General features: G+C 40.3%; 2 protein-coding genes across 2 annotated transcripts in view; one reads left to right on the top strand and one right to left on the bottom strand.

The window, feature by feature from the left end:
* Positions 1–7: 7 nt before the first annotated feature.
* Positions 8–8036, bottom strand: LOC143292556 (thymidine kinase, cytosolic-like). Its single transcript, XM_076602966.1, has 7 exons — positions 7857–8036; positions 5893–5924; positions 4292–4405; positions 3836–3929; positions 3255–3344; positions 2451–2570; positions 8–1011 (listed from the first exon to the last, which is right to left on the bottom strand). Exons 1-7 carry the CDS (start codon positions 7953–7955, stop codon positions 823–825), a joined length of 738 nt encoding a protein of 245 aa, XP_076459081.1. The 5' UTR covers positions 7956–8036; the 3' UTR covers positions 8–822.
* A 203-nt stretch (positions 8037–8239) lies between these two features.
* Positions 8240–25093, top strand: part of LOC143292562 (uncharacterized) — a 17478-nt gene continuing 624 nt past the window's right edge. The window contains exons 1-11 of the mRNA XM_076602979.1: positions 8240–8268; positions 9389–9644; positions 13015–13200; positions 14431–14699; positions 16605–16755; positions 18091–18212; positions 18775–18925; positions 20444–20637; positions 22757–22876; positions 23379–23471; positions 24456–24593. Coding sequence (XP_076459094.1) covers positions 8254–8268; positions 9389–9644; positions 13015–13200; positions 14431–14699; positions 16605–16755; positions 18091–18212; positions 18775–18925; positions 20444–20637; positions 22757–22876; positions 23379–23471; positions 24456–24593 — 1695 coding nt within the window. The 5' untranslated portion in view covers positions 8240–8253. The remainder of the gene's footprint in view (positions 8269–9388; positions 9645–13014; positions 13201–14430; positions 14700–16604; positions 16756–18090; positions 18213–18774; positions 18926–20443; positions 20638–22756; positions 22877–23378; positions 23472–24455; positions 24594–25093) is intronic.

Genomic DNA, 25093 nt, shown 5'->3' on the forward strand with positions numbered 1-25093 from the left:
TGCATCTGTAACATACCTTTAATAAAATGAAATACCTTTTAAAAACTGCTATTTTACACTCACACACAAGTGGATTGCATGCAAAATGCCTTGAATTTAATTTGGTATGCCTGTAACATGCTGTTTTACATTGTTTTTTCTTCTCTTGCACACACATTAGGATTGTGTGCAGCATGCCTTTCAGTGTTTTAAGGCTGATCTCATCTGTCCCATGTTAAAAAGATACTCATGACTTGACTGTCAGTTTATAAGAAATATAGAAGTGATCTCCCAGTATGATTTGAATTTGTTATATCTCATCTCCCCTCATGTTAAAAAGATAGATTTATGACTCAACTGTAAGTTTCTCAGAGAAAAAATATATGAATGACCACTCTTCCCTGTAAAATAGCTGTGAACAGTGAAGTACATAAAAACATTCACCCATGTTTGAAGTGAAGAAAAAACATATTGCAATATTAGTATACACAATCATCACAATTGTAAAATAGTTGTTCAGTATATGAAACATCCACCCTTTTTATTTTTTTTCATCAAAAAAGAAAATAAGATACTACTGATCATCACAATTGTAAAATAGATTTTTAGTACATTTTACATTCACTCATTCTCGCGGACAAAAGCCTAAGAAAATATAATCATTATAATTCTAAAACATGCTCAGTACATAAAACATTTAAACCCATTTTTGCTACAAGTAAAATGTAAACACATATAGGTATATACAATCATAACTGAACTGGCTGTACAACATGGCAGAGGGCAAACCGATCATGACGGACGTCTCCACCTGCGATGATGGTGGTTTGGGGGTGGGGGTATCTATGACAAGCCAGACAGAGACCGGATGAACAACTGTCGCTGCGTCCTCGTCTTCTCTAGTTTGTTGTCGTCGGTCATGGGGGTGTTGAACTCGCGTAGGACGGGACGTTCGGGGGAGGGGGGTATGGGGGCCGTGAAGCAGTCTCGGCACACAGCCAGGTACTTGTCCTCACCGCCTATCACTTCCACCTGAAAAACATGCCACACAGATTGACTCTTGCACTCTAGACAGATTAAATCTTAAACTATAGAGTCTTTCAGGTGAGGTGATAAGCTGAGGTCCTATGTACAGCATGCACTTAGCTCACATCAAAGAACCTGCAGCGACAAAAGGGTAGTCCCCAGCAAAATTCAGTGGAAAAATCCACTTTAGTAAAACAAATAACCTGACTTGCAGACAGAGAGAGAGAGGGAAACAAACAAACAACACACACAAAAAACAGTGGTGACACTGCACTGTGACGACATGTTCTCTCTGGGGAAAGTGGCCCAAAATTCACACACAGTAATCTGTTGTGACAAAAAGTAATAGACTCCAATTTTATTAAATTCCTTAAACATAAAATTCAGGCTGGAAAAATACACATCATTTTCTGTTCGGAAATCTGACCATTTCCACGTTGTATTGCCGTCTTACATATTCTTGATCACTTAGTTAAGTAATCAGTTGATAGTAAAGAAGGGGGAACAAATGGGGATTTTCCATCACCTTGCAATGCAACGTGAAGTGACATCTCTCAATATGTGCTTGACGGAAAAATATATGCACCCTTATTTGTAGTTTTCATATGCACAAGATTCACAGCCAGTCCGAAAAAGAAGAAAAAACAACAACAGGTGTCCTCATTTGATACAGTTCATACTGCAAAATCATTTAATAATAATAATAATGTGCTCTTCGATAGTGCTGTTCCCTCACAGAGAGGCTCACGGCACTTCACAAATTAAATATAAGAAAGAAATAACAATTCTAAAGAAAATTCAATTAACAAACACCCATGGCGCTCCACAAATCACATGTTACAAAAGAGAAGCAACAATCATCTTTTGTAAACATTAATAAAAATGACAGTTTTTGTTAAAATTTAGGAACTTGTGTGTTTTATCCTAAGCAAGAGAAAAGTAGCATGAACAGCAGCATTAAAAATATGTCAACATGGCTTGAAACTAGTCTCCACCTACTATTTCACCCATCTAAATACCACACCAACAGGTGGAGTGATCAGCTTACCCAAAACAGATGCTCCAGGTTCTAAATTGATTCATGCTCAAAAACATGTCCAAAATACAGAGGTGCCGATCCCTCTGAACTGTTTTCTGGAACAATTTGGCTTTTTGTCTTCTCTCTCTGTGGAATATTATGAATTTTTCTCTACCTTTATAGGTACACTTAGACTCCCATACACACTGGCATACATTCAATGTTTACTTGTACCAAACGCTATTTTTGGAGGCTATTATGGCTTACAAACAAACTTGTCAAAATGATTTCAGTGTCAGCAAACAAAGTGCAGCAAGCTGTAACAATGCAAAGAAAAGCAAAAAAAAAAAACAAAAACAAAAAAAACCAACCAACTTGGAACACCACGCATCACTGCAAATATTCTGAACAGACACAGGTATCTCACTTTGTCTTCCAGTGTTTTTCTGCGGGTGAAGGCAGCCGGTTTGTAGCAGATGGTGCACACAGCACTTAGTTTGGTGACACTCTCGGACACTGGCACAAGGTTCAGAATGTCCCCAAAAGCCTGCACAAAGAAAACATCTGGACTTCTAGATCTGTTTCAGTTCTGTGATATAATTACCTATTTGGATGTCCCCCAAACACCTGCACAAAGGAAACACTGTCCTATTTCTCCCCCCCCCCCCACCCCCCATACAATTCAGTTCTTAGTTGGAAGTATTTATTTTTATGTCCCCAGATGCCTGGACAAAAACATGGTTCTAAATGTTCTGATTCAGTTTTGTATTGATGCCTGCACAAATAAAACACAATGATTGTCCCCCAAATACCTACAATTTTCCTCACTCCACCGAGGTGTGAATGGATGTATCTGACTTGGTTGGGGAAGGTCAAAACAGTGGATGGAGAGGATTGGGCCCCGCCTTCCGACGCCAAGCGCAAGACACAGTGGATATAAATTTGCTGCCCCGATGGCCATAAAAGGCTATGGGGCCTTTAACCTTTTCTTAATCTTACATGCTTGCACAAATAAAAACAGTGTTCTAAATTTTGTTCTGATTCAGTTCTTTCTTTGTAGGGTAGAGACTAAACTTTCTTTAACTGGTTCAGACCATTTTTTTTAATTTGTAGAAAGCAGATATAGAATCATTTATGGGAAAGTGTGTGTATATATGTGCAGGTTTGTTGAATGTGTATATGATGCATTTAAATTTTTTTTTTTATTTAGACTGAGTTCCAGTCACTCCACCTTCTTCTGGTATGTTCCATCCAGAGCGGCAACGATGACCACCTTGCCCTGGTTCGCCAGTTTGTCAGCAAATGCCGTCACATCAGGGAACTGGAACACACAATTAGCACATCTTGTAACATCTGTCTTTGCCAACGGCTGTAAACAAACCATTCATGAAAGGAAGTGCATGAGGGTTTGTAGCACTCATGTCTTAAAGTTAACTGTAGCATCCACCCACAGTTCCATAAAAATCAAACTTTCCCTTACTTCAGCGGAATTTAGAACCTAGTTATGAACTGAAACTGAGACAAGTACATTATTATACAATTATAAAACTGCATAAAAATCTGAGATCATGAGAGACAAGTCATAGATTTCTGACAGAACGATTCAATCAATTATCTGGAGAAAACCAACACCTCTCCACTAAAGCTGACAGGGCTTCCTTTCAATAAATTAATGAACTGTTTTGCTTGATGAATACAAAATGCATCATGGTATGATCGATGAGAAAAACGAACCAATAGCAGTAACACTTATGGTCTACTACTCCATTACTGATGATGAGAATAATACCAAGTTAAGTTTTTTGAACTTACAAACTGTCCCTCATCGACGCCCACCACATCAAACTGCTGAGCCTCTGCCACAACTTTCATCAGTCCATCCGTGGACAATGCTGGTAAAATTTGCCTGCACACAATGACATTACAACACAGGAATGAGCTTTTAAATAATTAACTCAATCACTGCAGTCACATTTTGCTATACACTATGCTAAAAAGTTCAGGACTGACAGGAAAATTGAAAATTCACTCCTACTGCCTTTGTTTAGCGATGTTTAGCAAGGACAGATTGGTAGACGAGACACTGTGAAAAAAATATGATATCATTGAAAGTTCTTGAGTTTACTTAAATAAATTTACTCTTAGTATGCATATATCGGCAACTACTGAACTATCATCAGGCTTCAGAGCAAATTTATTAAACAAGGTGAATCAATCATTTTTGACATTTCTGTGATATGGACAGGTCTTAGTTAATAATTTTCTCACCTGTCATGAGTAGATACACCCTTATCGTCATAGCGAGTGTCTCCAGAATACTTGATGATGAGGCAAGAGTATCGTGCGACACGGTAACGCTTTAGTCGTCTGATAAGCTCAGTCCTGAAAAATAAAGCGAGAAATAACAAATCAGTTATCTGGTTTACTTCATCAAAATATAAAATCTTTCTTAAGACAAAGAATACAGGATTCTGTCCTTGTGACAAAGTTTTCATTGGTTACAATATATCTGTCAATCTATCCTGTCGTCTTGTAGATCATGGGGGCACCACACATCATGTTGGCAACAAGCCTCCTCCATTCCTTGTAGTTGTCTGTCCATCAGACTGTCTCACTCAGGGTTAGACCTGGCGACTCTGAGACGTTGTCCTCCCATCTTTTCTTCTGTCCATCAGACTGTCTCACTCAGGGTTAGACCTGGCGACTCTGAGACGTTGTCCTCCCATCTCTTCTTCTGTCCATCAGACTGTCTCACTCAGGGTTAGACCTGGCGACTCCGAGACGTTGTCCTCCCATCTCTTCTTCTGTCCATCAGACTGTCTCACTCAGGGTTAGACCTGGCAACTCTGAGACGTTGTCCTCCCATCTCTTCTTCTGCCTGCGTCTTCTCCTTGCTCCCTGCATTGCTCCCTACAGAAAAGGTCTTGGCCAGGCCTGATGAACGCGAGTTGTGGCCATACTACTTCATTTTCTTTTTCTATTCAGTGGTTAGTAAATCATCATGTGGCCCAATACCTTGCTCGACTCCTACGCACTTCATTGTTTGTGATGTGGTCCCTGTATCAGTATGTGATGCCAAGGATCTTCCGGAAGCATCTCATCTCTGTGGCCTGTATCTTATTCTCCTGTTCAGCTGTCAAGGTCCATGTCTCGCATATAGAAATGACAACAGAGTGCATCAGTCTGATCTTTGAGCAGAGCATGATGCTGCTATTGTTCAGATGGGCCTCAGTTTTGTCAGCACTGTTTTTGCCTGAGTTATTCTGGAACAGTATTTCTGGCTTCGATCCTTTGTCCAAAATGACTGCTCTGAGATACTTGAAGCTCAAGACGGTTTCCAGTTTTTCACTGTTAGTTCTGATATCGGTGCTGATGCCATCAGCAGAGTTAAAAGACTGAGATAGAAAAAAAAAAGTTGAACAGTTATTGACTAACTGAGTTAAACCAAAGTACAACTTTTCATAATTATGTGGGTCAGTCTGTTTGGAATACATTATAATTCTATATGATTTTATATTCATAATCAAATGTAATTACTTCACTGAATTATGTGAATACTAAACTAATACCAGACTGTGGTAATAGAAATAGTTGACAGTGTGAAGTCTTGTAACAAGGTACTGAAATCTGTTACCAGTTTAGTGCAAAATATTCACATGCATGTGGCATACGTTTTTGATTGCAAGGTGAAATGAAGAATATTTTTTAACAAAAGGAAACAAATGATCATTATTGATGCTGATACTAGTGACACTATCACTATAATTAATTTTCATTTTATGATCTTGTAATATTCATATCCACACACTTTTAATCAAAGTCAAACATACAGTTTTCATAATAGTATACTATTTATTAAAAATACTTACGTTTTGCCTGAGAACATAGGTCCAATAACAAGCTGAAACAGATTTAAGGCAATTTGTTACATGATTTGTTTGGGCCCAAAATCTGACATTTGAAAAAATGTGCTAAGTATAACATCAAAGTCAATAAATAAATAATGATTAAGAATTAAGTTTAAACTCAAACATTTATAAACTGTTCTTTCAAACTGAAAATCCAGTAAAATTTAACATCTTATTTTAAGCTTATGTCATGTCATGTATACCTGTTACCATTACTGTTCCAATAACCTGGTTTGGTCATGGGGGACACTGCACAACTGACGCCATTTCTGTTGTGTTAGTCATGGGATAGGGCCTAAGTTCAACAGTATAATTGCCCATTTGTCTGTGTATGTGTACTGTTACTTTCTTTTCCCAAGTTTCAATTCTGTCTGTTCTATTTGACTTTTCAACTTAACAAAATCAACCAACCGCACACAACAGATCAAAGGTGAGGGCTTGAAGTGAAACGAGTCACAGTGAAACATGTCATCAACAATGCATCACAACAGAATTGCAGACCTAAATTGTTGTTCAGCCTGGAAAACTGTGAAAGAGAAAATTACAATTAGTCATATTACAGCAAGTGAACTCGGGCCAGATTATATCATTATCATTGGCAATGTATGCCTCTGACATGATGTTGTGGAACATTCACTCAGCTATCCACATTTCTTCCCCTCCACTCCTTGTGTGACTGGCGTCCATGCCTTGCTGTAATTTGTAAACACTAGGGTAAGTAGGCATAATTGCAAACAGAATGCAAATTGTGAACGGCTCATGTACCGCCCCACTTCAAAGCGTTCTCACCACACATTTCACCACATAACGTTGTGAACAGTTTGTGTACCGCCTTACTTCAAAGCGTTACCACAAATTTCATTACTTAACGTCTGCTAGTGCTACGACCTCGTTTTGATACCTTAATGAATATTCAGTTCCAAGAACCATTCAAACATCCACTATTTCCAGCTATTTCTGCACTCTTTATGAATGGGGGTCAATCACCAATGTGCTCTCACATACCTAAAATCAAGTGAAGTAAAACTTGTTAATGTCACTCGCCTGTAATAGGACTTCAACTTTGACACAGTTTAAGATAGCTGATTTGACTGGATATGTTGAATGAATTATGCATTACCAGTGTTGGGGGAATTCATTAAAGTATGTTGGTGACAGATCAGTGGATCAGTTTTGACAGGAATCTCCAAAATTTTGTTATTCACAATTAGAACAAATAGCATTTTGACGCCACTCTTTGCGGACAATGCTGCATAGATGCCGAGCTCTCTCAAAAGGGTGTGTGTGTCTGCTTCTGATCTTATCTGTCCACATGTACCGAAATCCATCATTCATGCCCATTTGCACAAATTCCTCAGTCACTCCTGCTATTTCAATATTTTATTCAAATTTTGAAAAACCTTTGAAGAGATGGAACAGACAAACCCTTCTTGAGGGATCCAATCGGAGAAAGCCTTCAAGAAACAGAATAAACGGACAATCGTATGACCCGTAAACTGTAAAGTACACACATTAGATTGACTTGGTTGCTTTGACTGGGTCGTTCGCCTGTGTACCCTACTTGTTCCGTATTACGGAAAAGAATTGTGGATATATTATTGTCAATCATTCTACCACATTTCTCACCAGAGCTTTGGCAATGAAAAATATAAATGATTTAAAAAAAATAATAATAATAAAAAAGAAAGAAAGAAAAACTAGAAAGAAGAAAAAAAGAATGTAAAATTACATTTGAAAGAAAATTACACATTATAAACATAATTCATTAATTACACTCAATGGTGATGCAGCAAAACCACACGAAACTGCATTCAAAAAGTGGATAATCAAACAAGAAAAGAAAAAGAAAAGAAAAAGGCTCCATGATTGAAGTCCCATGAGACAGAGACCCGGCATCATCACGGGATGTTCGTGAAAATTTTTACCTCAATATGTCCGTTCTCCTGATGGTCAGAGCCATCCTCTGATCCATATGCTGCCAAAGACATTTTCTCAAATGCACCTGTAGTAGTGATTTCTGACATTGGAGTTTTGAAACTTTTTTTGTTTCTAACCCGTACCTCTACAAAGTTACACCCACTTACACTTGGCGCCAAATCCCTAGAGCCGCAGGTGAAACTATATGTCGTAACAAGACTTGAAACATTGTCGAGGAACTAAGGGGTTTCAACAAGAAAAGAAACAATATTACCAAATCTAGCATATCCAAATAACAAATTCCTATCATATGAGTACAATTTGGATAGCATGATCATGTACGGAATGTAATAAAAACATCGACAGAAGAGCACTTCCTATCTCCAGCTTACCTTGACAACCAAGATGGCGGACAACGAGGTTGGTGTACAAAATGTTATAGCATCAAAAACAATAAGATTACTGTTCATATCCCATTAATGAATGCGGTTTAGGTTCGTGTAGCGTTTGATTTGGTAGGAATTAAGTCTGACAGGTAACCTAGATAATTTAGACTGGTAACGGTTAGGGAGATTTCCGGAGTGCATGAATCTTAAAAATGAACCATCACTTTAAGTAGTTTGTAAACATCATGCTATGTATAGATAAATACACGTGTGTAAATGTATGTGTGTATGTACTTATGCATACATGTGTAAAATTCTTGCCCTGTACAAGGTTTGCATCTTTTTTCTTCTTCTTTTTTAAGAAAAAGAAATGTCATATAGGATAACATCAACTGCAAAACACCTTGTGTTTTAAAACCACCAAGATTATCATTATGATCTTACATGGGAATCTCACATTACTTGGAGAGTAATTTGAAGTGTCATCTGATGAAATGAGAGTAAGTCAAAACCTTCCACATGATATGCAAAATCAGCTGCAAATTTTAAGCCTGCTGTCAGTTTCAATGTGACAGGGCTTGTAGAACTATCACAATGATTTTATTCATATGGATGATTACTACAGCACTTTAAAGTGCGCGTTCATAGCACATACAGTAGGGTTGTTTCAGGAAGAATCATTACTGTCTGTGGGAGTCTTAAAATAAGAATGACAGGATACTTTCAGGCAGATTTGCCACTTTCTACAGAATTATTCCTTTTAGTCCCCCCACTCCCTGCACCCAACTTTTTCAAATCTGGCTTCTTTCCAGAATCACTACTCCCCCCCCCCCTCCCCCTTGATCCTCTTGCTGCCCATAGTTTTTCTGTATCTAGCGTTCTATATTGTATTTACATGAGTTTTGTCTTTGATCCCATTGGTTCAGAGTTATGCATACATTCTGTGAAAGTCATGAGTGAAGGCATTTTGACTTGTCTCCAAGCAAGAAACAGTGATTTATGTGCATCTATCTATCTATCTATCTGTTTATCTATATATATATATGCATGTATGTGTATGTATACATTAATTCATTAATCATAAATTCATTTATTAATTCAATCATTTATTCATTTCTTAATCAGTCAATTCATTAAGCTGTTGCTGTTGTCAGGGAGAACCACCAGCTCAGGCAGCCGCCGAGGAACAAGCAGCGGAGGGCACAGAACAAGCTCCCCCTCCGCAAGAAGGGGAGACAACCACAAGTGCTGAAGCAGAGGCGACTCCAGCGGAACAGCCGGCCGGTGAGCAGTCTGAGGCCACAGCTGAGGAGGAGCCAGGCACAGAAGCAGCTGCTGAGGCAGTTGAGGCCGCTGAGGCTACTGAGCCCCCTGCTGCTGAGGCTGCTGAAGATACTGAGGCTGTTCCTGGTTTGCATGCTTTTTTCTTTTTCTTTTTTTTTCTTTTTTTCTGTTTCTTGGAGTGTCAGTGTCCTCCTTGTTGATGTTGTTGCTGCGTGTAGATCTAGATAGATTGGCTGAGAAGTGTGCTGTTTGTATAGGGTTGTTGGATTGTGCGTTGTGTGTCTTGTATGTTATGTGTGTGTGTGTGTGTGTGTGTAGTGTATATGTGTGCATGTGTGTGTGTGTGTGTGTGTGTGTGTGTGTGTGTGTGTGTTTTCTGTCTGTTTCTTTGAGTGTTGGTGTCCTCCTTGCTGGTGAGAAACCGTGCAGTTTGTATAGGGTCGTTGTGTTGTATGTTGTGTGTCTTGTTTGTTATGTGTTTTCTTCAGTTTAACGTCTATTCACTATTGTTGCTCAAACTAATCGATCTTTAAACAGCCATAAAACTTTTGAAGCAATATTTTCAGTTTCTAAGGGTGCACGTGTATACTATGATATTTTAACGCATGATAGGATAAACCCAAATTGTTGCAGTAAATGGGAAAATAAACTTGACACACAAATCAAATGGGATATTACATTTAGGAAAATACGTCAAATCAGTGAAATCAAACTTCGGTGGTTTCAAATTAGAATTATACATATAATATTAGCAACTAATATTGTGTTGAAACATATGGGCATAGTTAGTGAAGATAGTTGTACTTTTTGTAGAAAAGATCGTGAAAATATATACCATATATTCTGGGAATGCGAATTTACACATGTGTTCTGGAATGCGCTTGAAAGACATATCAATGATAATTCTGAAAATGCAAAATTCTTAAAATTCAATGAAAGAATCATTATATTTGGACACGATAGCAAATTTAGGTCTGATGGAACTCTTGACATTATTATAGTCTATGCCAAATTCTTTATCTACAAATGCAAAGTCAGTAACTCAGTTCCACAGCTTAATCATTTCAGAAAATATCTGAAACGTGTATATGAAACTGAAAAACATATTTCACGTGTCAATATGTCTTTTAATGCATTCTCGATAAACTGGTTTCCATACAAGCATTTGATCAACGTTTAAAGATGATGTTAAAATCACTGCACTTTCTTCTTATATATGCATTCTTTTCCTTTCTTTCATATTTTTTTCTTTCCAGTGAATATTGGCAATATTGGCTGGGACGAGTGGGGACTGAGGAAAGGAGGAAAAAATCTGATTATATTCACTTATCACTCGTTCAATATATACATATCGCTGCATAATATTTCTAGGGGCATGAGTGGAATACAGAAGGATAACCAAAAAAACCCCAAAAGGACAGCATTGATTATTTGAACATGGTATGAGGTATGGGTGCTGTGTTCTGTGACGTTTAATGTATACATTACATGCAGACATCTGTGGATGAAGGTGCGTGTATACAGGTGCCAATATGTTTGTGTGCATGTCTGTAGATTTGTGTGCTTGTGGCAGTGTGTGTTTGTGTTTATATGTGTACGTATGTACGTATGTGTGCATGTGTGTGGGTTTGTATGTATTTGTATGGATATTGAATGATATACTCGGTGTAAGGAAATGATGATGTTTATCCATTTTGTCGTTGTTGTTTTTTCTGGTCGTGTGTCAATGTTCAGTTTCGTTGTTTGAAATGAAATTAAAAAAGGTTCATTAAAAAAAAAAAAAAAGAAGAAGCCAGTAGGTCTGCCTCTGCTTTACAGTCCAGAAATAAAATACTGCTTTGCTGTCAAAGGGGGGCGGGGGGGGGGGGGGAACACCCACCAAAAACAGCTGGCACAGGCGATAGTGTTATTATAGCTGCTTTTCAAAACAGTATAGTAAGGGTTCTCCACAGGTCTGCTGCAAACTTTGTTGTGTTAGTGATCTGAACGACAGCATGCAGACTGTGGACAGATATAAATGCCCTTGGTCAGAAATGTCAAATGACCACATCATCACTGTTGTGTAAGTTTGTGTTGTGAGGCATGGACAAGTTTCTGGTCTAAAGCATTGTTGTTGTTGTTTTGTTTTTATTGGTATAAAAAAAAGAGAGAGATAATCATACAATCTTCCGTTTTTTTGTTTTTTTGTGTTTTTTTTCAGAATCTTTTTGTTTTGATGTTTTTGTTTATTGTGTTGTTGCTTTCTTGCCTGCAATATTTATTCATTTATTTAGTTTTTCTGTTGTCCTTGGATTTTTTTTTTTCTTTCTTTTTGTGAATGCCCTTTAAATGTTATTATAGATTTGGTTCAAGCAGGTTTTCATGCATTTTTTTTAGTCTGTAAAAGTGTGTTACAATTCTTTGTAGCTTATGTGGTGTCTACTGGCGTGATAGACATGGTGGGGTAGTTTTCTTCTGTTTTAAATGGAGAATTGGCTAAATCAACATTGATATCTGTGTCCTGTTTGGAAAGGTTTTAAACTGCTGCAATTTGAAAATTAAAAGTAGGGTTGTCTTGAATTCTAAAACTATATTCACATCCACTTCCATGGTTTCTTTGCATTTCCAGACCAAAGAAAAAGAGTGTGTGTGTGTGTGAAAAGATTTCTGTACTTTCTTTGATCAAATGCGCAAGGTTATATAGGAACTTTTAAGATTTTTAAATATTCTGTTTGAAGTAACACAGAAGATTATCTTAACTTTTTTAAGTGGTATTCATATTCTCTATCTCTCTGTCTGTCTGTTACACTTGTTTCTCAGTCTCTGCCTTGTTCTATTCCCTCTGATTGTTTTGTTATGTTTTGTATTTTATCTCTTTTATCAGGGATGAAATATTGAGTCATGTGATCAATATTTTTCTAAATCACACACACACAGCATGCACACACACACACGCACACACACACACACACAGCATGCGCACACACACAAACACACACACACATACAGCATGCACACACACACACACACACACACACGCACGCGCACACGCACACACACACGCACACACACACACGCACACACACACAATTTCATGTGCACTGCTAAATGAAATACCTTTGATTGTTACTACACTACCCAGAGACCTTTTCTTTCTTCCTTTCTTTTCTTCCTTGCCCTTTTCTTTCTTTCTTTCATTCTGTCTTTGTTTTTCCTTCTTTTTTTTTTTACTTTCTTTCAAAATCTATTTTCCTCTTTTTTTCTTTCTATCTTTACATATATATATATATATATATATCTTTGTTGATGTTGTTGTTGTTGTCTGTTTCAGTTTCAGTTTCAGTAGCTCAAGGAGGCGTCACTGCGTACGGACAAATCCATATACGCTACACCACATCTGCCAAGCAGATGCCTGACCAGCAGCGTAACCCAACGCGCTTAGTCAGGCCTTGAGAAAAGTTGTTTGTTGTTGTCTGATGCATGGAACCTCATCTTGATCATTGCTGTTTTACCACAGAGACCACAGAGCAGCCAGCAACAGAGGGTGAGGCCAAGCCAGAAGGAGAGGCAGGGGAGGGTGCAGGAGAATCGGCCGCTCCTGTGGAGGAGCAAGGAGAAGTTGCCGCCAAAGAGGGGGAGGGGGAGGGGGAAGAAGGGGAGAAAACTGAGGGGGAAGGCGCCGAACCCAAGGAAGCTCCTGAAGGTGAGTGTGATGTTGTTGTGTTTTTTTTTTTTAATTTCTAGTTCGTTGTTCTTGTTTCCTACTGAGATCTTTGTGATATATTGTTACTATCATTTATGATAATCTGTAACTATTATTAAGATATTTTTTTGGTGTATACAGTACAGGGTGGTGTGTCATGGTGTGTACAGTGCTTAGTGGTGGTGTGTCATGGTGTGTATAGTGCAAGGTGGTGTGCCATGGTGTGTACACTACACAGTGGTGTGTCCTGGTGTGTACACTACACAGTGGTGTGTCCTGGTGGGTATACTACACAGTGGTGTGTCCTGGTGTGTATACTACTCAATGGTGTGTCATGGTGTGTGCACACTACACAGTGGTGTGTCCTGGTGGGTATACTACACAGTGGTGTGTCCTGGTGTGTGTACACTACACAGTGGTGTGTCCTGGTGTGTACACTACACAGTGGTGTGTCCTGGTGGGTATACTACACAGTGGTGTGTCCTGGTGTGTACACTACACAGTGGTGTGTCCTGGTGGGTATACTACACAGTGGTGTGTCCTGGTGTGTGTACACTACACAGTGGTGTGTCCTGGTGTGTACACTACACAGTGGTGTGTCCTGGTGTGTACACTACACAGTGGTGTGTCCTGGTGGGTATACTACACAGTGGTGTGTCCTGGTGTGTATACTACTCAATGGTGTGTCCTGGTGGGTATACTACACAGTGGTGTGTCCTGGTGTGTGTACACTACACAGTGGTGTGTCCTGGTGTGTACACTACACAGTGGTGTGTCCTGGTGTGTACACTACACAGTGGTGTGTCCTGGTGGGTATACTACACAGTGGTGTGTCCTGGTGTGTATACTACTCAATGGTGTGTCATGGTGTGTGCACTACACAATGGTGTGTCATGTGTACACTACACAGTGGTGTCATGATGTTTACCGTACATAGTGGTGTGTCATGGTGTGTACAGTACAGGGTAGTGTGTGTGTGTGTGTGTGCGTGTGCGTGTGCGTGTGTGTGTGTGTGTGTGTGTGTGTGTATGACAGTGCTTTTTGTATAGGGGTGTTACGGTGTGGGAGTGTGTTTTGTCATGCATGTATGTATGCCAGTGTATGAGTGTGTGTGTGTGTGTGTGTGTGTGTGTACGATATTCAAATAACTTGATTTTACTGCTGCTACTCGATAATGTATAAAAAAAAAAATGATAAGCTCACAGATCAAAGTTATGTCTGTTATCACAGGAGAGACAGCAGAAGGAGAAGAAGGGAAGAAGGAAGGAGAAGAAGGAGAAGGGGGTGAAGGAGAAGTTAAAGCAGAAGGTGAAGGAGAAGCTAAACCAGAAGGCGAAGGAGAGGGGAAGCCGGAAGGAGAAGATGGAGGAGAAGGAGGCGAGGGAGCTGCAGCAGTTGTGGAAGGAGGGGAAGGAGAAGAAAAAGCAAAAGCGGAAGGAGAAGAAGGAGAGAAGCACGCAGAAGGCGAGGAAGAAGGTGCCAAGTCTCCTGTTCCACAGGTGTGTGTGTGTGTGTGTGTGTGTGTGTGTTTCTGTCTGTCTGTCTGTGTGTTTGTGTGTAACTTTTTAGATGCTTTCAAACACAAATGAGAAATTGTATCAGTAACTTCTAACAAACAGATAAAATGTAAATACTGTTAACACAAATACGCTTACTGAAATATTTGGATTTATCATCAGATGTTCCTCAAGCTTACTAAATATATATATATATATATATATAAAAGCTGGGAAAAACTATATTGAATCTGACATTGTAATCCTTCATGCTTAAACAGGAGTGAAAGAAAGAATAGTTTTGAAATTGAATAAATAAAAGAAGAACGAAGCACTACATGCATTGAATACCCTTCTCAGTCCTTCACATGAATGCCCCAGTTTATCTAAAAAAAATTAAAAAAACAAACAAAAAAACCCAACTCTAAAAACACACTTTCCTCCATTCTGTTTTACCATCTGATTGACTAAAATGCGTTCTTGAACTTCTGCTGGTTGTGCACACGCCAGTTAGTGTATGGTATGTCATATGTCTGAATGCATGCACAGCTGTGTGTGTAGAACTTTTACTGTAATCACCACAAGCTCCCTGTGTCTGCGAAGTGTGAACATCAGTCTGTGTTATTATTTTTATGATTATTATTTGAAACTATTGTTATGTATTGTATTGTATTGTATTTCTCTTTTTATCACAATAGCGCCACCCATTTTTTTGTATTTTTTCCTGCGTGCACTTTTATTTGTTTTTCCTATCCAAGTGGATTTTTCTACAGAATTTTGCCAGGAACAACCCTTTTGTTGCCGTGGGTTCTTTTACGTGCGCTAAGTGCATGCTGCCACAGGACCTCGGTTTATCGTCTCGTCCGAATGACTAGCGTCCAGACCACCACCCAAGGTTTAGTGGAGGGGGAGAAAATATTGGTGGCTAAGCTGTGACTCGAACCAGCGCGCTCAGATTCTCTCGCTTCCTAGGTGGACGCATTACCTCTAGGCCATCACTCCACTCATCATTATGAACAGGGTGAGACGTTTAGGGAGAAAGCAACATTATGGTGCAGGTCAGAGAGAAATTCTGGCAAACACCATGAGCTGCCTGTCTGTGAGGTGTGAGTGTCTGTCTGTATCATTATGTTATCATCATTATTATTATTATAACTATTATTATGATGGTCATTATGAACAGAGTGAGACGTTTGCGGAGGGATAGAGGTTTGAGAGCCACATTGCAGTGCCGGTCGGAGAGAAATCCTCACAAGCACCATGAGTTATGTGAGGTGTGAGTGTCAGTCTCTATTATTATGTTATCATGATTATTATCATTATGACTATTGTTATGGATAATTATAATTATTAACAGAGTGAGACGTTCTCTGAGGGAGAGAGGCTGGAGAGCAACAGTGCCATGCAGGTCGGAGAGAAATTCTCGCAAACACCATGAGGTGTGAGTGTCAGTCTGTATCATCATCATCATTATTATAACTATTGTTATGACGGGCGCAATAGCCGAGTGGTTAAAGCGTTGGACTTTCAATCTGAGGGTCCCGGGTTCGAATCACGGTGATGGTACCTGGTGGGTAAAGGGTGGAGATTTTTACGATCTCCCAGGTCAACATATGCGCAGATCTGCTAGTGCCTGAACCCCCTTCTTGTGTAAACGCATGCAGAAGATCAAATACGCACGTTAAAGATCCTGTAATCCATGTCAGCGTTCGGTGGGTTATGGAAACAAAAACATACCCAGCATGCACACCCCCGAAAACGGAGTATGGCTGCCTACATGGCGAGGTAAAAACGGTCATGCACATAAAAGCCCACTCGTGTACATGGGAGTGTACGTGGGAGTTGCAGCCCACGAAAGCAGAAGAAGAAGAAGAAAATAACTATTGTTATGAATGTCATTATGAACAGAGCGAGACGTTCGCGGAGGGAGAGAGGCCAGAGAGCCAGACTGCAGTGCAGGTTGGAGAGAAATTGTCACGCTCTCCCACCCCGACAGAGATGGACAAAGATCATGAAGGCAGACCAGAAGTCTTGGAGCCAGGCACTCCCGAGAGAATGGGTACTGGGCTTTGAGTCTGTGTGCGTTGTAGTTGGTAGTTGTAGCAGCAGCAGTAGTGTTCGGTTTACCATCTGTGTGTGTGTGTGTGTGTGTGTGTTGTACATGTGTTACACATTGAACTGCAATCATGTACTCGTTATTTTCTGTTTTAGTCCTCCATTGATGCAATGAATATTTGAAGAAAAAGAGAGAGGGAGAGGGAGAGATAACCGCAAATCATATTGATTTAAGAAATTCCTGGACAGTATCTCACGGTGGGAAAAAATGAACGCAAAAATTAAAGGTGACGTAGCATCCAGTTAGGAAGAAAGAAGACTTCTGAGAAAAGAAATGCTAAGTCAACGTTTGTGATAAACCCTTGAGGTATTGATAGACAAGGACAAGATCTTACTTCATGAAGGTCATAGAAAGATGGAGAGCACTCTTGGTCACTTCGTCACGGAAATTGATAAATGAATTATCTCCCTTCCTCCTTGTTCCTGTTCACATCTTGGTTTTTACTACAGCGGATGTGTGTGTGTGTGTGTGTGTGTGTGTGTGTGTGGTGTCATGACATAGTGTGTATGTGTTTGGAGTGGTGGTGGGTATGGATGGGGCTGGTAAGGTGTGGGAGATCAATAGTTGGAGTTGAAAATGAACCAGACTGCAAAATTCTGAAGTGGAATGTGGAATGCATGTTTATCAGTGATACTGTGCTCTTTTTTTCTTGTTTTTTTAATTTTTTTGTTTTGTTTCTTAAATCTAGAAGACAGCATATAGATAAACATAATAAAATGATGATGATCATGATGATGATGCTGATGATGACAAGAACAATGTTGATAGTTATGAAAGTGGTAATGATGATGGTGTCGATGGTGATGATGATGATTATTTCAATGACAATGAAGCTGATGGCGATGATGATGATGATGATGACGACGACAACAACAGCAGTGATGTTGATGATTTTGTTAGTGGTAATGATGATGATGAATATGATGATGGTGATGTTGATCATGGTAAAGATGACGGCGACATCACTGATGATGATGTTGATAATGACTATGATGATGATGACAGCAACAACAATGTTGACGGTGTAACTGGTGATGATGTTGAAGATAATGGCGATGATGATGATGATAATGATGACAACGATGCTGATGATGATGATGGTATTGATGATGATAATGATGGCGGTGATGATGATGACGACGATGACAACAATGCTGATGATGATGGTGATGATGATGGTGATGACAACAATGCTGATGGTGATGGTGATGATGATGATGATGATGATGATAACAGTGATGCTGATGATGGTAATGATGATGATGTGACGTGTGACAGGGTCGGAGGCAGACCTGACCAGGTCCGGGAACCTGGAGGTGCACGCTGAAGAACCTGAGCCAGAGGAGGAGGAAGAGGAGCATCCTATGTATGACAGAGACGAACTCATTGAGAGATACCATGTGAGTCATCTGTGTGTGTGTGTGTGTGTGTGTGATGAGATGGGGGTGGGGGTGGTGTGGAGGGGGTGGTGTATGTCTGTGTTGTAGGTGTGTGTGTGTGTGTGTGTGTGTGTTTGTTTGTGTGTGTGTGTTTGTGTGTGTGTGTGTGTGTGTGTGTGTGTGTGTAGAGGGTGTGTGAGTGTGTGTGGTGTCTGTGTGTGTGTGTGTGTATACATGTGTGTATGTGTGCGTGGGTGCTTGTATGTTTGTGCGTGAATGCTGGCACGTTTGTGTGTGTGTGCTTGTGTTTGTGTATTTGAGTGAGTGGATGTCTGTATGTGCTTTGTATGTGTATGTATATGAGTGTGTGTGTGAAGTCAAGTCAAGTCAAAATTATCTCTATTGAGAGTAAACTAAGAAGCTTTTACAGCTTTTTCACATCCTGACCTTGGAAAAAAAAGTGTGCCAACATCATGTGCGTGTATATGACTGTGCAAAGTGTGCGTTTTAAAAAACAATAAAATAAGAGGTATTCAACAGTAACGTCACTCTCAGCTGCCACTGATAATTATTTTTTTTACAGGCAGCATTGGGAGACAGAGAGGTGCTACTCCAGCAGAATTACCAGCTGCAGCACAAACTTGCAGAATATTTCCGCAAGAAGAAGAACGACGAGCGACAAGATTACGACAAGAATGTCACAGATCAGGAACAGCGCTACTTGAAATACATGGGTGGGTGGGTGGGTAGTCTGCAGAGAGATGTGTTTGTGATGAAAGTTTTCGTTTTGATACAGGTTTTGGGGGGATTTTTTGTGGCCTTAGTTGCATGCAGGTCAATAAGCACCAGCTTCTTTTTTTTCTTTTTTTTTTTTTTAAGTGCTTCACATGCCTCCTTCATTGGCCAAAAAAAAAATTTCTTTTTCTTTTCTTTTTCTCTTTTTTTTAGTAACTTTTTTCTCTCTGTTTTTTTTTTTCCACATAATTTTTTTTCCATGAATCCTCATTTTCAGTTGTTTTTTGTGGTTGTTGTTTTTTTTTAATATTTTTTTGTTTTTTTCCTTATCGTCTGGCGCAACAATTGACCCAGGGTGTCTTGCGGCATGCGATCTAGGAATGTTAAGTGACTGTATACATTTGTCTGGGTTAAGAGTTTAAAGTTCGTCTGCAAAATACATGTTTTGGAAAAAAAATAAAAACAACAACATGTGTGCGCACGCATGCACGCACACACACACACACGCACGCATACACACACACATACAAAACACACAAACACACACACACAAACACACATGCACACACATGCAGAGTTTACTCTGTTCTTTGTACCCCAGCAGATTTTTAATTAAAGCAATTTATAAAAACAAACAAAACAAAAAGACACAACATTTTAGAATTTATATTTTAAAGAACAACCCCAAGAAAAGGAACAAAAAACAAAGTGTTAAGACTTTTTCTATTTCCATGGACAATTCTGAATGCTATAAAGCTAAAGTTAAAAAGCAAACTTTAGCGACGTGTGGTGTTTGCCAGGTGGTATCGCGTCTACATAGGAAACGAGAGAATGTTAGCCCACAAGATCAAATCCCACAGTCGCCAATATTTCCCCCCCCCCCCCTCCACTAGACCTGGAGTGGTGGTCTGGATGCTAGTGATTCAAATGAGATAATAAACTGAGGTCCCGGATCCATGTATAGCACGCACTTAACTCTCTCCATACGAACGGCGAAAGAGACGACGTTAACAGCGTTTCACCCCAATGGCCATCATCAAAATATTGCAAGCGGAAGGCTCTTATAGCTTATACTGAAGAGGTGAATGTTGACAAAGAATACCACAATTCTGATGACGGAAGCTAAAGGTTGGGTCATTCAGGCACCCACTGGACATCCGATGAGTCTGTGTAGAGGAGAAGAGACGACTGGCCGTACTGAGTTAAGAAAATGTGTCCACCTACACCTTGAAGAAAAAAAGTTGATAAAAAAACAAAAACAAAAAAAAACCCACAAACAAACGATACAATACAAAGAAAATGTGTCCACCTAGACCTTGAAAAAAAAGTTGATAAAAAACAAACAAAAAACCCCCCACAAACAATACAATACAAAGAAAATGTGTCCACCTAGACCTTGAAAGAAAAAAAGTTGATCTGGAAAAAAAACAACCCCCAAACCAAACAAACAAAACAATACAAAGATCACTTGTGCACACAACTCAATCCTCTCTCTCTCTGTCGCTCTCTCTGTGCAGCCCAGCTGGACGAACTTCACCACCAGGACCTCCTGGAGCGGGAGAACTACCAGAGGCAGATGGAAGAACTCAAGGGTCGCTGCGAGGATCGCCGGGCCCGCGTCGACGATGAGCGCAGCGGCTTCGTGGAGTTCAAGAAGCAGGTGGCTCTCAACTCCATCAACAGTCGCTCGGGGAAACCCATCGCGCCTAAGGTGAGGGAACCGCAACAGTTGCTCGGGGAAACCCATTGCGCCTAAGGTGAGGGAACCGCGCCTCACATGAGCCAGGGAATCCCCCATCATAAGGGAAATTGGTGTCCAGGAAATCCATTTAAAGGGGAATTAGAGAAAGGGAGACCCATAGTAAGGGAAATTTGAGCCAGGGAGATCCATTGAAAGGGAAATTTGAGCCATGGAAACCCATGAAAAAGTAAATTTGAACCAGTGACTCCCAGCAAAAGGAAAATTAGAGGCAGAGAAATCCATGGTAAGGGTACCACAGATACCCATTGTTTGGGAAATTTGAACCAGGGAAACCCATTGTAAGTGAAATTTGAGCCAGGGATACCCAGCATAAGGGAAATCTCAGCCAAAGATACCCATTGTAAGGAAATTTGAGTCAAGGAAACCCATTGAAAAGGAAATTTGAGTCAAGGGAAATCCAACAAAAGGAAATTTGAGCCTGGGAAACCCATTGAAAGGGAATTTTGAGACCAGGAAACCCCATCATAAGGGAAATTTGAGTCAAGAAAACCCACTGAAAGGGAAATTTGAGCCTGGGAAACCCATTGAAAGGGAAATTTTAGCCCAGGAAACCCCATCATATGAGCCAAAGAAACCCATTGTATGGGAAATTTGAGCATGGGAAACCCATTGAAAGGGAAATTTGAGCCGAGGAAACCACATCATAAGGGAAATTTGAACCAGGGAAATCCAGTGAAAGGGAAATTTGAGGTAGAGAAATCCATCATCAGGGAAATTTTTAGCCAAGGGTACCTATTGTAGTGAAAATTTGAACCAGGGAAACCCATTGCAAGCCAAATTTGAGCCAGGGAGATCCAGCATAAGGGAAATCTCAGGCAGAGAAATCTGTCCAAATGGAGATTTGAGCCCAGGAAACCCCATCACTAGGGAAAGTTTAGCCAGGAAATTCCATAATAAGGGAAATTTAAGGCAGGGAAACCCACCATGCATAAGGTAAGGGAAATTTGAGCCCTCAGTAATGTCAAGAGCAACGCTAGAAGTGGAGCCAGGTTTTGGAAATTAGCAGACAAAAACGAAGTGTTTGCTGTGTTTCTGTTTGATATTCGCAGTTGGAATTCTCTACTTGTGCAGGAATTACCACTGAAATTTGGATACATATATTCAAGAATATACTGATGGTTTCTATTTATTCTTCTTTTTTCTTTCTTTCTTTTTTTTTCCTTTTTTTTCTTTTTTTTTTTTCCTTTTTTTTTTTTGCCGGTTGCATACAATGCAGTACATGGGTACATGGATTTCCATATTTCATTCTCATGCCCTTGTTAATTTTTTTTGATAATATTATATGGAATACATGAATAGTCTCCTATTACCTGGCAAAAGAAAAAGAAAAAAAGAACGAATTATTTCCCTTACACTGTTCACTTCATGCAGTTGCTTTGTGGTGGTGTTCATGTGATGATGGTGGTCTTCGTAAGAAAGAGAGATGATGATAATGGCCAAAGAAAAGATGATGCTGATGGATACTGATGATGATAATGGTGATGGTGATCCTGATAATGATGGTGGATGATGATGATGATGATGGTGGATGATGACGATGACAATGGTGGAGGATGATGGTGTAGGATGATGGTAGTGGATGATGATGATGATGGTGAATGATGATGGTGAATGATGATGATGATGACGATGGTGGAGGATGATGGTGATGATGATGATGGTGGATGATGATGGATGATGATGATGGTGGTGGATGATGGTGATGATGATGATGGATGATGATGACGATGATGATGGTGGAGGATGATGGTGGATGATGATGATGATGATGGATGATGGTGATGGTGATCCTGATGATGATGGTGGTGGATGATGGTTATGATGATGATGATGATGATGATGGATGATGATGATGGTTGATGATGATGATGGTGGATGACGATAATGATGATGATAATGATGATGATGGTGGATGACGATGATGATGATGATGGTGATGATGATGATAATGATGATGATGGTGGATGACGATGATGGTGGATGACGATGGTGATGGTGATGATGATGATAATGATGACGATGACGATAGTGATGGATGATGATGGTGATGATGCCGATGGTGATGCAGGACATAGAGCAGTACCTGATCACGGAGAACAAGAAGGAGACGGAGGTGGTGAACGTACGCCTGGAGAACATCAAGCTGAAGAACAAGCTGAAGAAGAAGGAGCAGCAGCTGAAGTCCAAGGTCAGGCACAACGCTGTGTGACTTTCCTGCCGTGTTGTGATGTGTGTGGGTGGGTGGGGGGAGTGAGGAGGTGGTTTTGTGTTTGTGTGTGTGTGTGTGTGTGTGTGAATCTTCAATTATTTGACGTCTTTCCTTTTTAAAAAAAAGTGGTGTGTGTGTGTGTCTGTGAATCTTCAGTAATTTGACATCTTTTCACTTTAAGTGATGCGTGCGCGCACACGCGCGCGTGTGTGTGCCTATGTGAATCTTCAATTATTTGTACGTGCGTGTGTATATATATATATATATATATATATATATGTGTGTGTGTGTGTGTGTGTGTGTGTGTGTGTGTGTGAATCTTCATATGTTTGACGTCTTTTCATCAGAAATGACATTTATGTGTGTGTGTTTGTGTGAATCTTCAATTGTTTTATGTCTTTCCATTTTAAATGACATTTATATATATATGTGTGTGTGTGTGTGTGGTTGTGTGTGTGTGTGTGTGTTGTGTGGTACACAGGAGGAGCTGGCGGAAGGCCTTCACCTGATCGACTTTGAGCAGCTGAAGATTGAAAACCAGACCTACAACGAGAAGATTGAGGAGAGGAATGAGGTGAAGTTCTGTTTTCCTTTGTTTAATTCAGTGGGTTTTTTTTTTATTTCGTTCGTTCTTTCGTTCGTTCACTCATTTGTTCGTTCATTCATTCTTGCAATCATTCAATCGTTACTTCATTTAATCATTCATGCACTCTTTCATTCATTTATTCATTCCTTGATTCACTTCCTCATTCACTCATTCCTTCATTCTTTCTTTCTTTTTTATTTGTTTACTATATTTCGTTGATTGCTTGTTTCTCTCATTGATTTTTTTTGCCTGGCATACTGATTGAAAGGAATGAGATTCAGTCAAGAACGTCAGACGGGCGCAATAGCCGAGAGATTTAAGCGTTGGACTTTCAATCTGAGGGTCCCGGGTTCGAATCACGGTAACTGTGCCTGGTGGGTAAAGGGTGAAGATTTTTCTGATCTCCCAGGTCAACATATGTGCAGACCTGCTAGTGCCTGAACGATCTTATATACGCACGCAGAAGATCAAATACTATACGCACGTTAAAGATTTTGTAACCCATGTCAGCGTTCGGTGGGTTATGGAGACACGAAAATACCCAGCATACATGAACCACGACAGAGTCATCGGCAAGTCGATGTTGGTCATGTAACGGAGAGAAGAAGAAGAAGATTATTAAGTACTTTCTGCATGAATTTTTTTTATATTTTTTTTTTTATGTAACATAATTTTTTGGACAAATTTAAGAAGAACGTCAAAGAGAACAGGGGAGATAGACTGATGAACATACGAAGAAAAGAAAAAAAGAGAGAGAAAATTTCAATCTGTTTTGTGTTACGTAAATAGACACATGAAAAAAACCCACCCAAAATCCATGTCAGTGTTTGGTTAGGTTATGGAAACAAGAACATACCCAGTATGCAGATTCGAACCCGGGACCCTGAGATTGAAAGTCCAACCGCTTTAACCGCTCGGCTATTGCACCTGTCACCTTTAACCTTTAACCCCCTCCCTCCGCCCTCCATGCAGGAGCTGCTGAAACTGCGGAAGAAGATCACCAGCACGGTGCAGGTGCTGACCCACCTGAAGGAGAAGCTACAGTTCGTGCAGGCGGAGAACCTCATCCACAAGGCCAAGCTGCAGGAGGTGGAGGGCACCGTCGGTCAGGTCTGTGGGGGGGGTGTTGAGGGGGGGAGGGCGTGGGTGTATGGGGGGCCTGGGGGGTGGGGGGGGCGTTGGTGTGTGTGGGTTGGAGGTGTTTGTAGATGGGGTTGTGGGTGTGAGTGTGTGTGTGTGGGGGGGGGATTGGGGGGAGTGTGTCTGGATGCGTGTGTGTGTGTGTGTGTGTGTGTGTGTTGGGGTGTTGTTGGTGTGTGTGTATGCGTGTGTGTGAGTGTTTGTGTGTGTGTGTTGGGGGTTTATTGTTGCTGGTGTGTCTGTGGTGGTGGTCGTGGTGCTGTTGTTGTTGTTAAGTGTGTGTGTGTGTGTTTGTGTGTGTGTGTTGGGGGTTATTTGTTGCTGGTGTGTGTGTGTGGGGGGGTTGTTGTTGTTGTTGTTAAGTGTGTGTGTGTGTGTGTGTATTTGTGTGTGTGTGTTGGGGGGTTGTTGTTGCTGGTGTGTGTGTGTGTGGGTGGGGGGGGGGTTGTTGTTCTTGTTGTTGTTTGTGT

This window comes from Babylonia areolata, chromosome 1, assembly GCF_041734735.1.
Source record: "Babylonia areolata isolate BAREFJ2019XMU chromosome 1, ASM4173473v1, whole genome shotgun sequence".
Taxonomy (NCBI): domain Eukaryota; kingdom Metazoa; phylum Mollusca; class Gastropoda; order Neogastropoda; family Buccinidae; genus Babylonia; species Babylonia areolata.

Excerpts from the sequence above, each read along its gene's own strand:
- LOC143292556 (XM_076602966.1), bottom strand. The coding sequence starts at position 7,955 with ATGTCAGAAATCACTACTACAGGTGCATTTGAGAAAATGTCTTTGGCA. Across the intron at positions 3,930-4,291 it reads GGTGTATCTACTCATGACAG|GCAAATTTTACCAGCATTGT; the intron begins GTGAGAAAATTA and ends CATTGTGTGCAG. Across the intron at positions 1,012-2,450 it reads GAAAAACACTGGAAGACAAA|GTGGAAGTGATAGGCGGTGA; the intron begins GTGAGATACCTG and ends CATGTTTTTCAG.